Source organism: Nothobranchius furzeri, chromosome 8 (genome assembly GCF_043380555.1).
Source record: "Nothobranchius furzeri strain GRZ-AD chromosome 8, NfurGRZ-RIMD1, whole genome shotgun sequence".
NCBI lineage: Eukaryota > Metazoa > Chordata > Actinopteri > Cyprinodontiformes > Nothobranchiidae > Nothobranchius > Nothobranchius furzeri.
This window is the reverse complement of record NC_091748.1, coordinates 80,194,092-80,211,591: the sequence shown is the minus strand read 5'-3', so window position 1 is coordinate 80,211,591 and position 17,500 is coordinate 80,194,092. Positions and strand designations below refer to the sequence as shown.

Sequence of the window (17,500 nt, the reverse complement as noted above, 5' to 3'; positions counted from 1 at the left end):
TGAGGATGATGAGGAAGATGATGATGAGGAAGATGATGGTGATGATAATGATGGTGAGGATGATGATGATGATCCGTTCTTTCATAATCCGTTGTGGAAATGTGATCGGCAGAAGCTTTTCCGGTTCGCGCCTCACTTCTTTCACAGCAGCGGCCCAAAACCATCTCCTAACACATGGATGTTCTGCTTCCTGGTCAGGTGACGTGTGACGTATGCGGTAAAAAATGCTAATGACGACTTTTAACAGCAAGTTGATCATCACTCTACGTCCAGCATCCAGACTCTTAAGAGATGGATGATGCGACATGTCGCCATCTTGTTTATTCCATGCCTAGAAGACTTGTTGCTGTGCCTGAAAACCACGGCGGCCACAAAATACTAGATGTAGTCGTTCTTTTGTGGGCTGAATTCATTTCTGCTTCAACCGATGTTAATAAAACTGAAGATGTTGTGATCTAAGGTTGATTGATGTCTTCTTATGGAGTTACACAAGTGTTCACTAAAACTCGGCCTTAACCCTAACCCTGAACATTCTGGAAGTGCTTCTTTTGTTCATTGAGCTGCTGAGTAAGTACTTTTTAAAGGGGGTGTACTCATTTATGCTGAGCACTGCAGGCCTATCGGCAGTTGGTTCGTTACAGAACTAAGAAATTCTTTGGATGGTAAAATGACCCGTTTTTCGTCTCTGATCTTTCAGGACCCGCTGGACCCTGGCGGGTGCGTTATGGTAATCCGGTCTCTGGTCCCTGGTGGGTCAGCAGAGCGTCATGGCGGCCTGCTCCCTGGTGACTTACTTGTGTCGGTCAACAGCACCCAGCTAGACTCTCTCACCCTGGCCCAAGCTGTGGAGGTTCTGAAGTCTGCCCCTCCCGGTACTGTTCATCTGGGCATCCGCAAGCCTCTGGTGGTAGGTTCAGCAGGTCCAGACCTTCCTGGCTGTTTGGAAGCCCCCTATTTAGGTCCAAGTCTTCACATCTTAGTCTGTTCCAGGATTAAACCTTCGAGTGGATCTAAACCTAAAAGTTTTGGTACCGCACTGGAGACCTGTTAGCTGTTGCTGATCCACTTCATGATTCAGACCCCAGACCTTCTACATGCCTACCAAAGACCCTTTCAGACCCGGAACACTAGACTCTTACATTTAAAGCCAGGGGTCTCATTTATCAAACATGGCGTAGAATCCTTACTAAACCGTACTTAAGCTCAACAACAAAAATGTACTTAAGCAGGGTATCCGCGGGTCCTTAAAAAGTCTTAAAAAGTCTTAAATTTGGCTCCCTTAAATCTGCAGACACCCTGTTAAGCCAAGCAGGTGTGTGATCTATCAAACATGGAGGACACACAGCTGCACGCAATCTCCGCTTCATAAATCACACTCTACCTAGAAATGTTCTCAGGTGTTTCTGCGTCACATCCCGCCCTCAACACGCCCACTTTCTGCCATAAATGGTCAATGCAAAGTGCCTTGTGGATCTCATGCACGTACATAAGCCGGCTCGTTGCAGGGGGTCTTGTTCTGTGTGAAAACGAAGCGGTACAAGTGATAATGCTGCAGGATTTCATAACTGTATCTTCTCAGCAGCAGCACTGCAGGTGCTCTCCATGTCCAGCATGTGTGTAAGCCAGGTCCTTAGTCAACTTAAAGTTGACACATTTTCCACTAAGTTTTCTTTCATAAATCCCAAAGTTTGCGTGGAAAGTTGCTTACGCAGTTTTCCGACCGTTTTGTGCGTAAGCTAGCTTGATAAATGAGGCCCCTGGTCCTGGTCTAATGGTCTCGGTGACTAGTTAGTGTGACTTGTAGACCTGAAGGTGTCTGGGTATAAAATTTAGTTCTTGAAGGACAGTTTACACTGAACAAAAATATAAACTCAACACTTTGTTTTTGCTGCCATTTTTCATGATCTGAACTCAAACATCTGAAACTTTTTCTACAAACACAAAACAGTCACGACTCAGACGTTGTTCTGAAATGTGTCTACATGTGTGTTAGTGAGCACTTTTCCTTTACCAAGATGATCCATCCCACCTCACAGGTGTGGCATGTCAAGGGGCTGATGACATCATGAATAATGTACAGCTGTGCCTTAAACTGCCCACAATAAAAGGACACCCTGACATGTGCACAGTTTTGCTTTAAGGGGGCTGGTGGGGCAGAAAACCCATCAGTATCTGGTGTGGCCGTCGTTTTCCTCACACAGGGCAACACATCTCCGTCTCCATAGAGATGATCAGGTTGTTGATTGTGGCCTGTGGAACATTGATCCTCTCCTCTTCAGTAGCTGTGTGAAGATGCTGAATAATGGCAGGTACTGGAACACGCTGCCGTAGACGCAGAATCAGAGCATCCCAAACATGCTCAGTGGGTGGCATGTCTGGTGAATTAAAATTTTTGTTCAGTGTATTTGCTTCTTGCTGACAGTTCCGGCCCAGTTGTAGACTCAGGAACCAGGCTCTTTTCACATCAGGCTTTTTCTGGCTTTTAAAGCTTCCTTTTCTGCTTGTGTAGGCAGAACCATCGGAGACCAGCAGAGAGGACCTTCAGCTGTCTACCAGTCCAAAGGTAACTAGGAACCAACTCAACAAGCCACGTCCCAAAAGTAGACCAGACCAGACCTTCAGGTCCAGCTAAGACTTGTAGATGGTATCTGTATCAGGCTGGACTCTGTGGTTCTGAACAAGTAGAACAGTGAGTATGGAATTGGGTCAGAGCTGGGTCGCTTGAAAGGATCTGGTTCTGCCCTCAGATGGAGGGTTCAGGTCCTCTCTGGCCTTGTCTTCTACAACTGAACCTGCTGAACCCGTTGATCAGAATCAACTGAAGGGATCTTCAGGTCCTCTGGTCCGGTGCCATTGGAGAACATCCTCTCTAATACGATGGCTGGATTCTGTTCTGGTTCCAAATCAGATGGTGGATCAGACCCACCATTCAAGGTCTCTCGTTCATCAACCGCTCTTACCCACAGATCTGAGTGGATTTCGTCAGATTCACTTTGTGTTGTGAACACGAACTCGTTCGTTGAACGATAGCTGGTGAACGTGTCTGTGTTGTGAACATGAACTGAACTCGTTTGTATTGTGCCTGATGGATGATAAAGAGAGTGTGTTCGTTCTGACGTGCAGGAACGGGTTTATGAACGCGTTCCTTTGACGCTCCAGATCTCCATGGAGCTAAAGCCTATCTAAAACATCCTGTTCACCATAGAGTTTATAAAAAGTAGGACGTGCAAATGCGGCCACCACAGACAGTAGCGGTCGGTGTGATGTCTACTCTTCTATGCCTGTGTTGTGAGGAGGACGGATGTCATGGTGCGTCCCCTTTACCTCTGAAAGTACACAACTGAACACAACAAGGATTGTAGATGCACCCTTAAAACGTAATCTCGTAAAAGAAACACGTTTCCACCACAGCTGCTATTGCTATCACAAGGAGCTGCTGTATTCAACCTAGAAGAAGCGTTCTTTAACTTTGGGGGTGTGGAATGAACACCAGTCACATAAACTCTTTGTACATTCCTTCCGTGTTTGTCTTCGTTATCCCTTTTCCTGTTCTTGTTTACACCGTTTAGTAAAAATAGTTTCTACCTGAACGTTCCAGCTGGTAGCTCTAGCCATCCTCAGAGACCGCCGTGTTCTTTCATCTGCGGGCAGCAGAGGACGGTGTCGCCCTCTACTGGCCGTCGTCCTTGCTGATGGCAGTCCCATGCCTGATCCAATGCAAATACTCCATCGTCTCCTTTCATGGTTTCGTTTCCACGTCTTCTTGTTTCTATCGCTTCCTTCATCCATCTTTTGTGTTTTTGCTGTTCTGTGTGCATGACCCGGTCCGTTACGTGCTTTTCCCTTGTGCAGGGTCCGTTACCGCTGCTTTCTTTAGTGTACCTTCTGCTTCCTGTTTGGCTGTCGTGGCTTTAATTAATGGAAGGGTTGCTGCTGGTTCTGGTTCTGGTCGTTCCCATCATTGTTTGTAGTTTTCCTCTACCCATGTGGGGTTTTTATGCACCTCGTGTGTGTCGGTCCAGTAAACCGTGTAAAAGAGAGTGATAGTAGTGAGCTGTTGTTTATAATTAATATCAGGTGAATGCACTAAACCCACAGGTGATGGATTATCAGATTAAATCATCTGAATCTTGTCTCCCACTGCTCAGCTGTTAGAACTGAGCAGATGATGTCACATGTAAACACAGAACTGATCTTTAATGAAAAACAATATTATTTTAATGTTGATTTTATTTCATCTCTAAGGTCTGGATGTCTGACTGGTGTAAATAACACAATATTATTAATAACAGGTCTGATTGGTGTAAATAACACAATATTATTAATAACAGGTCTGATTGGTGTAAATAACACAATATTATTAATAACAGGTCTGACTGGTGTAAATAACACAATATTATTAATAACAGGTCTGATTGGTGTAAATAACACAATATTATTAATAACAGGTCTGACTGGTGTAAATAACACAATATTATTAATAACAGGTCTGATTGGTGTAAATAACACAATATTATTAATAACAGGTCTGGATGTCTGCTTGGTGTAAATAACACAATATTATTAATAACAGGTCTGATTGGTGTAAATAACACAATATTATTAATAACAGGTCTGATTGGTGTAAATAACACAATATTATTAATAACAGGTCTGACTGGTGTAAATAACACAATATTATTAATAACAGGTCTGATTGGTGTAAATAACACAATATTATTAATAACAGGTCTGATTGGTGTAAATAACACAATATTATTAATAACAGGTCTGATTGGTGTAAATAACACAATATTATTAATAACAGGTCTGATTGGTGTAAATAACACAATAGTATTAATAACAGGTCTGATTGGTGTAAATAACACAATATTATTAATAACAGGTCTGATTGGTGTAAATAACACAATATTATTAATAACAGGTCTGATTGGTGTAAATAACACAATATTATTAATAACAGGTCTGATTGGTGTAAATAACACAATATTATTAATAACAGGTCTGATTGGTGTAAATAACACAATATTATTAATAACAGGTCTGATTGGTGTAAATAACACAATATTATTAATAACAGGTCTGACTGGTGTAAATAACACAATATTATTAATAACAGGTCTGATTGGTGTAAATAACACAATATTATTAATAACAGGTCTGATTGGTGTAAATAACACAATATTATTAATAGCAGGTCTGATTGGTGTAAATAACACAATATTATTAATAGCAGGTCTGATTGGTGTAAATAACACAATATTATTAATAACAGGTCTGATTGGTGTAAATAACACAATATTATTAATAACAGGTCTGATTGGTGTAAATAACACAATATTATTAATAACAGGTCTGATTGGTGTAAATAACACAATATTATTAATAACAGGTCTGGATGTCTGACTGGTGTAAATAACACAATATTATTAATAACAGGTCTGATTGGTGTAAATAACACAATATTATTAATAACAGGTCTGGATGTCTGACTGGTGTAAATAACACAACATTGTTAATAACAGGTCTGCTTGGTGTAAATAACACAATATTATTAATAACAGGTCTGATTGGTGTAAATAACACAATATTATTAATAACAGGTCTGGATGTCTGACTGGTGTAAATAACACAACATTGTTAATAACAGGTCTGCTTGGTGTAAATAACACAATATTATTATTAATAACAGGTCTGGATGTCTGCTTGGTGTAAATAACACAATATTATTAATAACAGGTCTGATTGGTGTAAATAACACAATATTATTAATAACAGGTCTGCTTAGTGTAAATAACACAATATTATTAATAACAGGTCTGGATGTCTGATTGGTGTAAATAACACAACATTGTTAATAACAGGTCTGCTTGGTGTCTCTCGTCTCGTCTTCCTCCGCTTATCCGGGTCCGGGTCGCGGGGGCAGCATCCCAACTAGGGAGCTCCAGGCCGTCCTCTCCCCGGCCTTGTCCACCAGCTCCTCCGGCAGGACCCCAAGGCGTTCCCGGACCAGATTGGAGATGTAACTTCTCCAACGTGTCCTGGGTCGACCCGGGGGCCTTCTGCCGGCAGGACATGCCCAAAACACCTCCCCAGGGAGGCGTCCAGGAGGCATCCTGACCAGATGCCCAAACCACCTCAACTGGCTCCTTTCGATCCGGAGGAGCAGCGGTTCTACTCCGAGTCGTTCTTTCGGTCATTACCCAAAGCTCATGACCATAGGTGAGGATTGGGACGTAGATCGACCGGTAAATCGAGAGCCTGGCTTTCTGGCTCAGCTCCCTCTTCCCCACGACAGATCGGCTCAGCGTCCGCATCACTGCAGACGCCGAACCAATCCGCCTGTCGATCTCCCGATCCCTCCTACCCTCACTCGTGAACAAGACCCCGAGATACTTAAACTCCTCCACTTGAGGTAGGACCTCTCCCCCGACCCGGAGGTGGCAAGCCACCCTTTTCCGGTCGAGAACCATGGTCTCAGATTTGGAGGTGCTGATCCTCATCCCAGCCGCTTCACATTCGGCCGCGAACCTACCCAGCAAGAGCTGAAGGTCAGAGCTGGATGAAGCTAGGAGGACCACATCATCCGCAAAAAGCAGAGACGAGATTCTCCTGCCACCAAACTCGACACACTCCACACCACGGCTGCGTCTAGAAATTCTGTCCATAAATGTGATGAACAGAACCGGTGACAAAGGGCAGCCCTGGCGGAGTCCAACCCTCACTGGGAACAGGTCCGACTTACTACCGGCTATGCGGACCAAACTCACGCTCCTCTGGTAAAGGGACTGAATGGCCCTTAACAGAAAGCCACCCACCCCATACTCCTGGAGCGTCCCCCACAGGGTGCCCCTGGGGACACGGTCATAAGCCTTCTCCAAATCCACAAAGCACATGTGGATTGGTTGGGCAAACTCCCATGCCCCCTCCATCACCCTTGCAAGGGTATAGAGCTGGTCCACAGTTCCACGGCCAGGACGAAAACCACATTGCTCCTCCTCTATCTGAGATTCAACTATCGATCGGACCCTCCTCTCCAGTACCTTGGAGTAGACCTTTCCAGGGAGGCTGAGGAGTGTGATCCCCCTATAGTTGGAACACACCCTCAGGTCACCCTTCTTAAAGATGGGGACCACCACCCCGGTCTGCCACTCCCTAGGAACTGCCCCCGATGACCACGCAATGTTGTAGAGACGTGTCAACCATGACAGCCCTACAACATCCATAGCCTTGAGATACCCAGGACGAACCTCATCCGCCCCCGGGGCTCCGCCGCTGTGTAGTTGTTTGACTACCTCAGCAACTTCTGCCCCCGAGATCGGACAGTCCATCCCCAGGCCTCCCAGCTCTGGTTCCTCCTCGGAATGCGCATTGGTGGGATTGAGGAGCTCCTCAAAGTATTCCTTCCACCGTCCGACTATAGCCTCAGTTGACGTCAGCAGCTCCCCATCCCCACTGTAAACAGTGTGAGCGAGTTGCTGCCTTCCTCTCCTGAGGCGCCGGACAGTTTGCCAGAACCTCTTTGGAGCCGATCGATAGTCTTTCTCCATGGCCTCACCAAACTCCTCCCACGCCCGAGATTTTGCCTCGGCAACTGCCACTGCTGCACCCCGCTTGGCTATCCGGTACCTGTCTGCTGCCTCCGGAGACCCACAGACCAGCCACGCCCTGTAGGCCTCCTTCTTCAGCCTGACGGCTCCCCGAACCTCTGGTGTCCACCAGCGGGTACGGGGGTTGCCACCACGACTGGCACCGGCCCCCTTACGACCACAGCTAGCAACAGCCGCCTCGACAATCGCAGAGTGGAACAAGGCCCACTCGGACTCAATGTCCCCCACTGCTCTCGGGACGTGGTCAAAGCTCTGCCGGAGGTGGGAGTTGAAGACCGTCTTGACAGGTTCTTCTGCCAGGCGTTCCCAGCAGACCCTCACTATGCGTTTGGGTCTGCCAGGTCTACGCGGCATGTTCCCTTGCCATCTGATCCAACTCACCACCAGGTGGTGATCAGTTGACAGCTCCGCCCCTCTCTTCACTCGGGTGTCCAAAACATACGGTCGCAGGTCAGATGATACGACTACAAAATCTATCATCGACCTGTGACCTAGGCTGCCCTGGTACCAAGTGTACCGGTGGGCATCCTTATGTTCGAACATGGTGTTCGTTATGGCCAAACTGCGGCTTGCACAGAAGTCCAATAACAAAACACCGCTCGAGTTCTGATCAGGTGGGCCGTTCCTCCCAATCACACCCCTCCAGGTCAAGCTGTCATTGCCCACGTGAGCATTGAAGTCCCCCAGCAGGACAATGGAGTCCCCTGATGGAGCACTATCTAGCACTCGTCCCAGGGACTCCAAAAAGGGTGGGTACTCTGAACTGATATTTGGCCCATACGCACAAACAACAGTCAGGACCCGTTCCCCGACCCGAAGGCGCAAGGAAGCTACCCTCTTGTCCCCCGGGGTAAACCCCAACACACAGGCAGAGAGTCTCGGGGCTAACAAAAAGCCAACCCCAGCCCTCCGCCTCTCACCCGGAGCAACTCCAGCAAAGTAGAGTGTCCAACCCCTCTCCAGGTCTCGGGTTCCAGAGCCAATGCAATGTGTCGAGGTGAGTCCGACTATATCTAGCCGGTACCGCTCAACCTCTGCCACAAGCTCCGGCTCCTTCCCCGCCAGCGAGGTGACGTTCCATGTCCCAAAAACTAGTTTCCTTGTCCGGGGATTGGACCGCCAAGGCTCCCGCCTTGGTCTGCCACCCGATTCACATTGCACCGGACCCTTCATGTTCCTCCTGCGGGTGGTGGGTCCACAGTTGGACGAGCCCATGTATCCGGTTCGGGCTGGGCCCGGCCGGGCCCCATGGGCGAAAGCCCGGCCACCAGGCGCTCGCTCACGGGCCCCAACCCCAGGCCTGGCTCCAGGGTGGGACCCCGGTAACCCTCCGGGCCGGGTACTCCGACTCTTCGTTTTCACCGCCATGAAAGATCCTTCGAACCGTTCTTTGTCTCACCCTTCACCTAAGACCAATTTGTCATGGGAGACCCTACCAGGGGCACTAAGTGCCCCAGGCAACATAGCTCCTAGGATCATTAGGGCACTCAAACTCCTCCACCACGATAAGGTGACGGTTCAAGGAGGAGTAAATAACACAATATTATTATTAATAACAGGTCTGGATGTCTGCTTGGTGTAAATAACACAATATTATTAATAACAGGTCTGATTGGTGTAAATAACACAATATTATTAATAACAGGTCTGATTGGTGTAAATAACACAATATTATTAATAACAGGTCTGACTGGTGTAAATAACACAATATTATTAATAACAGGTCTGATTGGTGTAAATAACACAATATTATTAATAACAGGTCTGATTGGTGTAAATAACACAATATTATTAATAGCAGGTCTGATTGGTGTAAATAACACAATATTATCAATAGCAGGTCTGATTGGTGTAAATAACACAATATTATTAATAACAGGTCTGATTGGTGTAAATAACACAATATTATTAATAACAGGTCTGATTGGTGTAAATAACACAATATTATTAATAACAGGTCTGATTGGTGTAAATAACACAATATTATTAATAACAGGTCTGACTGGTGTAAATAACACAATATTATTAATAACAGGTCTGATTGGTGTAAATAACACAATATTATTAATAACAGGTCTGATTGGTGTAAATAACACAATATTATTAATAACAGGTCTGATTGGTGTAAATAACACAATATTATTAATAACAGGTCTGGATGTCTGACTGGTGTAAATAACACAATATTATTAATAACAGGTCTGATTGGTGTAAATAACACAATATTATTAATAACAGGTCTGGATGTCTGACTGGTGTAAATAACACAACATTGTTAATAACAGGTCTGCTTGGTGTAAATAACACAATATTATTAATAACAGGTCTGATTGGTGTAAATAACACAATATTATTAATAACAGGTCTGGATATCTGACTGGTGTAAATAACACAACATTGTTAATAACAGGTCTGCTTGGTGTAAATAACACAATATTATTATTAATAACAGGTCTGGATGTCTGCTTGGTGTAAATAACACAATATTATTAATAACAGGTCTGCTTAGTGTAAATAACACAATATTATTAATAACAGGTCTGGATGTCTGATTGGTGTAAATAACACAACATTGTTAATAACAGGTCTGCTTGGTGTAAATAACACAATATTGTTATTAATAACAGGTCTGGATGTCTGCTTGGTGTAAATAACACAATATTATTAATAACAGGTCTGATTGGTGTAAATAACACAATATTATTAATAACAGGTCTGATTGGTGTAAATAACACAATATTATTAATAACAGGTCTGGATGTCTGACTGGTGTAAATAACACAATATTATTAATAACAGGTCTGATTGGTGTAAATAACACAATATTATTAATAACAGGTCTGGATGTCTGATTGGTGTAAATAACACAATATTATTAATAACAGGTCTGATTGGTGTAAATAACACAATATTATTAATAACAGGTCTGATTGGTGTAAATAACACAATATTATTAATAACAGGTCTGCTTAGTGTAAATAACACAATATTATTAATAACAGGTCTGGATGTCTGACTGGTGTAAATAACACAACATTGTTAATAACAGGTCTGCTTGGTGTAAATAACACAATATTATTATTAATAACAGGTCTGGATGTCTGCTTGGTGTAAATAACACAATATAAATAACACAATATTATTAATAACAGGTCTGATTGGTGTAAATAACACAATATTATTAATAACAGGTCTGATTGGTGTAAATAACACAATATTATTAATAACAGGTCTAATTGGTGTAAATAACACAATATTATTAATAACAGGTCTGATTGGTGTAAATAACACAATATTATTAATAACAGGTCTGGATGTCTGACTGGTGTAAATAACACAATATTATTAATAACAGGTCTGATTGGTGTAAATAACACAATATTATTAATAACAGGTCTGGATGTCTGACTGGTGTAAATAACACAATATTATTAGTAACAGGTCTGATTGGTGTAAATAACACAATATTATTAATAACAGGTCTGGATGTCTGACTGGTGTAAATAACACAACATTGTTAATAACAGGTCTGCTTGGTGTAAATAACACAATATTATTAATAACAGGTCTGATTGGTGTAAATAACACAACATTGTTAATAACAGGTCTGCTTGGTGTAAATAACACAATATTATTAATAACAGGTCTGGATGTCTGCTTGGTGTAAATAACACAATATTATTAATAACAGGTCTGCTTAGTGTAAATAACACAATATTATTAATAACAGGTCTGGATGTCTGATTGGTGTAAATAACACAACATTGTTAATAACAGGTCTGCTTGGTGTAAATAACACAATATTATTATTAATAACAGGTCTGGATGTCTGCTTGGTGTAAATAACACAATATTATTAATAACAGGTCTGATTGGTGTAAATAACACAATATTATTGATAACAGGTCTGGATGTCTGATTGGTGTAAATAACACAATATTATTAATAACAGGTCTGATTGGTGTAAATAACACAATATTATTAATAACAGGTCTGATGGGTGTAAATAACACAATATTATTAATAACAGGTCTGCTTAGTGTAAATAACACAATATTATTAATAACAGGTCTGGATGTCTGACTGGTGTAAATAACACAACATTGTTAATAACAGGTCTGATTGGTGTAAATAACACAATATTATTGATAACAGGTCTGGATGTCTGATTGGTGTAAATAACACAATATTATTAATAACAGGTCTGATTGGTGTAAATAACACAATATTGTTAATAACAGGTCTGATTGGTGTAAATAACACAATATTATTGATAACAGGTCTGGATGTCTGATTGGTGTAAATAACACAATATTATTAATAACAGGTCTGATTGGTGTAAATAACACAATATTATTAATAACAGGTCTGCTTAGTGTAAATAACACAATATTATTAATAACAGGTCTGCTTGGTGTAAATAACACAATACTATTATTAATAACAGGTCTGGATGTCTGCTTGGTGTAAATAACACAATATTATTAATAACAGGTCTGATTGGTGTAAATAACACAATATTATTAATAACAGGTCTGATTGGTGTAAATAACACAATATTATTAATAACAGGTCTGATTGGTGTAAATAACACAATATTATTAATAACAGGTCTGGATGTCTGATTGGTGTAAATAACACAATATTATTAATAACAGGTCTGGATGTCTGACTGGTGTAAATAACACAATATTATTAATAACAGGTCTGATTGGTGTAAATAACACAATATTATTAATAACAGGTCTGGATGTCTGACTGGTGTAAATAACACAATATTATTAATAACAGGTCTGATTGGTGTAAATAACACAATATTATTAATAACAGGTCTGGATGTCTGACTGGTGTAAATAACACAATATTATTAATAACAGGTCTGATTGGTGTAAATAACACAATATTATTAATAACAGGTCTGACTGGTGTAAATAACACAATATTATTAATAACAGGTCTGATTGGTGTAAATAACACAATATTATTAATAACAGGTCTGACTGGTGTAAATAACACAATATTATTAATAACAGGTCTGGATGTCTGACTGGTGTAAATAACACAATATTATTAATAACAGGTCCAATTGGTGTAAATAACACAATATTATTAAAAACAGGTCTGACTGGTGTAAATAACACAATATTATTAATAACAGGTCCGATTGGTGTAAATAACACAATATTATTAATAACAGGTCTGATTGGTGTAAATAACACAATATTATTAATAACAGGTCTGATTGGTGTAAATAACACAATATTATTTATAACAGGTCTGCTTGGTGTAAATAACACAATATTATTAATAACAGGTCTGGATGTCTGATTGGTGTAAATAACACAATATTATTAATAACAGGTCTGATTGGTGTAAATAACACAATATTATTAATAACAGGTCTGATTGGTGTAAATAACACAATATTATTAATAACAGGTCTGATTGGTGTAAATAACACAATATTATTAATAACAGGTCTGATTGGTGTAAATAACACAATATTATTAATAACAGGTCTGATTGGTGTAAATAACACAATATTATTAATAACAGGTCTGATTGGTGTAAATAACACAATATTATTAATAACAGGTCTGCTTGGTGTAAATAACACAATATTATTAATAACAGGTCTGATTGGTGTAAATAACACAATATTATTAATAACAGGTCTGATTGGTGTAAATAACACAATATTATTAATAACAGGTCTGATTGGTGTAAATAACACAATATTATTAATAACAGGTCTGCTTGGTGTAAATAACTCAATATTATTAATAACAGGTCTGCTTGGTGTAAATAACACAATATTAATAACAGGTCTGGATGTCTGATTGGTGTAAATAACACAATATTATTAATAACAGGTCTGATTGGTGTAAATAACACAATATTATTAATAACAGGTCTGATTGGTGTAAATAACACAATATTATTAATAACAGGTCTGCTTGGTGTAAATAACACAATTTTATTAATAACAGGTCTGATTGGTGTAAATAACACAATATTATTAATAACAGGTCTGATTGGTGTAAATAACAATATTATTAATAACAGGTCTGATTGGTGTAAATAACACAATATTATTAATAACAGGTCTGATTGGTGTAAATAACACAATATTATTAATAACAGGTCTGATTGGTGTAAATAACACAATATTATTAATAACAGGTCTGCTTGGTGTAAATAACACAATATTATTAATAACAGGTCTGGATGTCTGATTGGTGTAAATAACACAATATTATTAATAACAGGTCTGTTTGGTGTAAATAACACAATATTATTAATAACAGGTCTGATTGGTGTAAATAACACAATATTATTAATAACAGGTCTGATTGGTGTAAATAACACAATATTATTAATAACAGGTCTGCTTGGTGTAAATAACAATATTATTAATAACAGGTCTGGATGTCTGATTGGTGTAAATAACACAATATTATTAATAACAGGTCTGATTGGTGTAAATAACACAATATTATTAATAACAGGTCTGATTGGTGTAAATAACACAATATTATTAATAACAGGTCTGATTGGTGTAAATAACACAATATTATTAATAACAGGTCTGATTGGTGTAAATAACACAATATTATTAATAACAGGTCTGATTAGTGTAAATAACACAATATTATTAATAACAGGTCTGATTGGTGTAAATAACACAATATTATTAATAACAGGTCTGATTGGTGTAAATAACACAACATTATTAATAACAGGTCTGGATGTCTGACTGGTGTAAATAACACAATATTATTAATAACAGGTCTGATTGGTGTAAATAACACAATATTATTAATAACAGGTCTTATTGGTGTAAATAACACAATATTATTAATAACAGGTCTGGATGTCTGATTGGTGTAAATAACACTTCGTCTTCGTCTTCATCCGCTTATCCGGGTCCGGGTCGCGGGGGCAGCATCCCAATTAGGGAGCTCCAGGCCGTCCTCTCCCCGGCCTTGTCCACCAGCTCCTCCGGCAGGACCCCAAGGCGTTCCCGGACCAGATTGGAGATGTAACCTCTCCAACGTGTCCTGGGTTGACCCGGGGGCCTTCTGCCGGCAGGACATGCCCGAAACACCTCCCCGGGGAGGCGTCCAGGAGGCATCCTGACCAGATGCCCAAACCACCTCAACTGGCTCCTTTCGATCCGGAGGAGCAGCGGTTCTACACCGAGTCCCTCCCGAATGTCCGAGCTCCTCACCCTATCTCTAAGGCTGAGCCCGGCCACCCTACGGAGGAAACTCATTTCGGCCGCTTGTATCCGCGATCTCGTTCTTTCGGTCATTACCCAAAGCTCATGACCATAGGTGAGGATTGGGACGTAGATCGACCGGTAAATCGAGAGCCTGGCTTTCTGGCTCAGCTCCCTCTTCCCCACGACAGATCGGCTCAGCGTCCGCATCACTGCAGACGCCGAACCAATCCGCCTGTCGATCTCCCGATCCCTCCTACCCTCACTCGTGAACAAGACCCCGAGATACTTAAACTCCTCCACTTGAGGTAGGACCTCTCCCCCGACCCGGAGGTGGCAAGCCACCCTTTTCCAGTCGAGAACCATGGTCTCAGATTTGGAGGTGCTGATCCTCATCCCAGCCGCTTCACATTCGGCCGCGAACCTACCCAGCAAGAGCTGAAGGTCAGAGCTGGATGAAGCTAGGAGGACCACATCATCCGCAAAAAGCAGAGACGAGATTCTCCTGCCACCAAACTCGACACACTCCACACCACGGCTGCGTCTAGAAATTCTGTCCATAAAAGTGATGAACAGAACCGGTGACAAAGGGCAGCCCTGGCGGAGTCCAACCCTCACCGGGAACAGGTCCGACTTACTACCGGCTATGCGGACCAAACTCACGCTCCTCTGGTAAAGGGACTGAATGGCCCTTAACAGAAAGCCACCCACCCCATACTCCTGGAGCGTCCCCCACAGGGTGCCCCTGGGGACACGGTCATAAGCCTTCTCCAAATCCACAAAGCACATGTGGATTGGTTGGGCAACCTCCCATGCCCCCTCCATCACCCTTGTAAGGGTATAGAGCTGGTCCACAGTTCCACGGCCAGGACGAAAACCACATTGCTCCTCCTCTATCTGAGATTCAACTATCGATCGGACCCTCCTCTCCAGTACCTTGGCGTAGACCTTTCCAGGGAGGCTGAGGAGTGTGATCCCCCTATAGTTGGAACACACCCTCAGGTCACCCTTCTTAAAGATGGGGACCACCACCCCGGTCTGCCACTCCCTAGGAACTGCCCCCGATGACCACGCAATGTTGTAGAGACGTGTCAACCATGACAGCCCTACAACATCCATAGCCTTGAGATACCCAGGACGAACCTCATCCGCCCCCGGGGCTCCGCCGCTTTGTAGTTGTTTGACTACCTCAGCAACTTCTGCCCCCGAGATCGGACAGTTCATCCCCAGGCCTCCCAGCTCTGGTTCCTCCTCGGAATGCGCATTGGTGGGATTGAGGAGCTCCTCAAAGTATTCCTTCCACCGTCCGACTATAGCCTCAGTTGACGTCAGCAGCTCCCCATCCCCACTGTAAACAGTGTGAGCGAGTTGCTGCCTTCCTCTCCTGAGGCGCCGGACAGTTTGCCAGAACCTCTTTGGAGCCGATCGATAGTCTTTCTCCATGGCCTCACCAAACTCCTCCCACGCCCGAGATTTTGCCTCGGCAACTGCCACTGCTGCACCCCGCTTGGCTATCCGGTACCTGTCTGCTGCCTCCGGAGACCCACAGACCAGCCACGCCCTGTAGGCCTCCTTCTTCAGCCTGACGGCTCCCCGAACCTCTGGTGTCCACCAGCGGGTACGGGGGTTGCCACCACGACTGGCACCGGCCACCTTACGACCACAGCTAGCAACAGCCGCCTCGACAATCGCAGAGTGGAACAAGGCCCACTCGGACTCAATGTCCCCCACTGCTCTCGGGACGTGGTCCAAGCTCTGCCGGAGGTGGGAGTTGAAGACTGTCTTGACAGGTTCTTCTGCCAGGCGTTCCCAGCAGACCCTCACTATGCGTTTGGGTTTGCCAGGTCTACGCGGCATGTTCCCTTGCCATCTGATCCAACTCACCACCAGGTGGTGATCAGTTGACAGCTCCGCCCCTCTCTTCACTCGGGTGTCCAAAACATACGTCCGCAGGTCAGATGATACGACTACAAAATCTATCATCGACCTGTGACCTATGCTGCCCTGGTACCAAGTGTACCGGTGGGCATCCTTATGTTCGAACATGGTGTTCGTTATGGCCAAACTGCGGCTTGCACAGAAGTCCAATAACAAAACACCGCTCGAGTTCAGATTAGGTGGGCCGTTCCTCCCAATCACACCCCTCCAGGTCAAGCTGTCATTGCCCACGTGAGCATTGAAGTCCCCCAGCAGGACAATGGAGTCCCCTGATGGAGCACTATCTAGCACTCGTCCCAGGGACTCCAAAAAGGGTGGGTACTCTGAACTGATATTTGGCCCATAAGCACAAACAACAGTCAGGACCCGTTCCCCGACCCGAAGGCGCAAGGAAGCTACCCTCTTGTCCCCCGGGGTAAACCCCAACACACAGGCAGAGAGTCTCGGGGCTAACAAAAAGCCAACCCCAGCCCTCCGCCTCTCACCCGGAGCAACTCCAGCAAAGTAGAGTGTCCAACCCCTCTCCAGGTCTCGGGTTCCAGAGCCAATGCAATGTGTCGAGGTGAGTCCGACTATATCTAGCCGGTACCGCTCAACCTCTGCCACAAGCTCCGGCTCCTTCCCCGCCAGCGAGGTGACGTTCCATGTCCCAAAAACTAGTTTTCTTGTCCGGGGATTGGACCGCCAAGGCTCCCGCCTTGGTCTGCCACCCGATTCGCATTGCACCGGA

The 17,500-nt window shown here is 43.1% G+C and overlaps 1 protein-coding gene across 1 annotated transcript in view; it reads left to right on the top strand.

Moving 5' to 3' along the window:
* The window catches only part of patj (PATJ crumbs cell polarity complex component), a 186,977-nt gene that overhangs the window by 70,948 nt on the left and 98,529 nt on the right, over positions 1–17,500 (top strand). The window contains exons 19-20 of the mRNA XM_070554394.1: positions 698–907; positions 2,510–2,563. Coding sequence (XP_070410495.1) covers positions 698–907; positions 2,510–2,563 — 264 coding nt within the window. The remainder of the gene's footprint in view (positions 1–697; positions 908–2,509; positions 2,564–17,500) is intronic.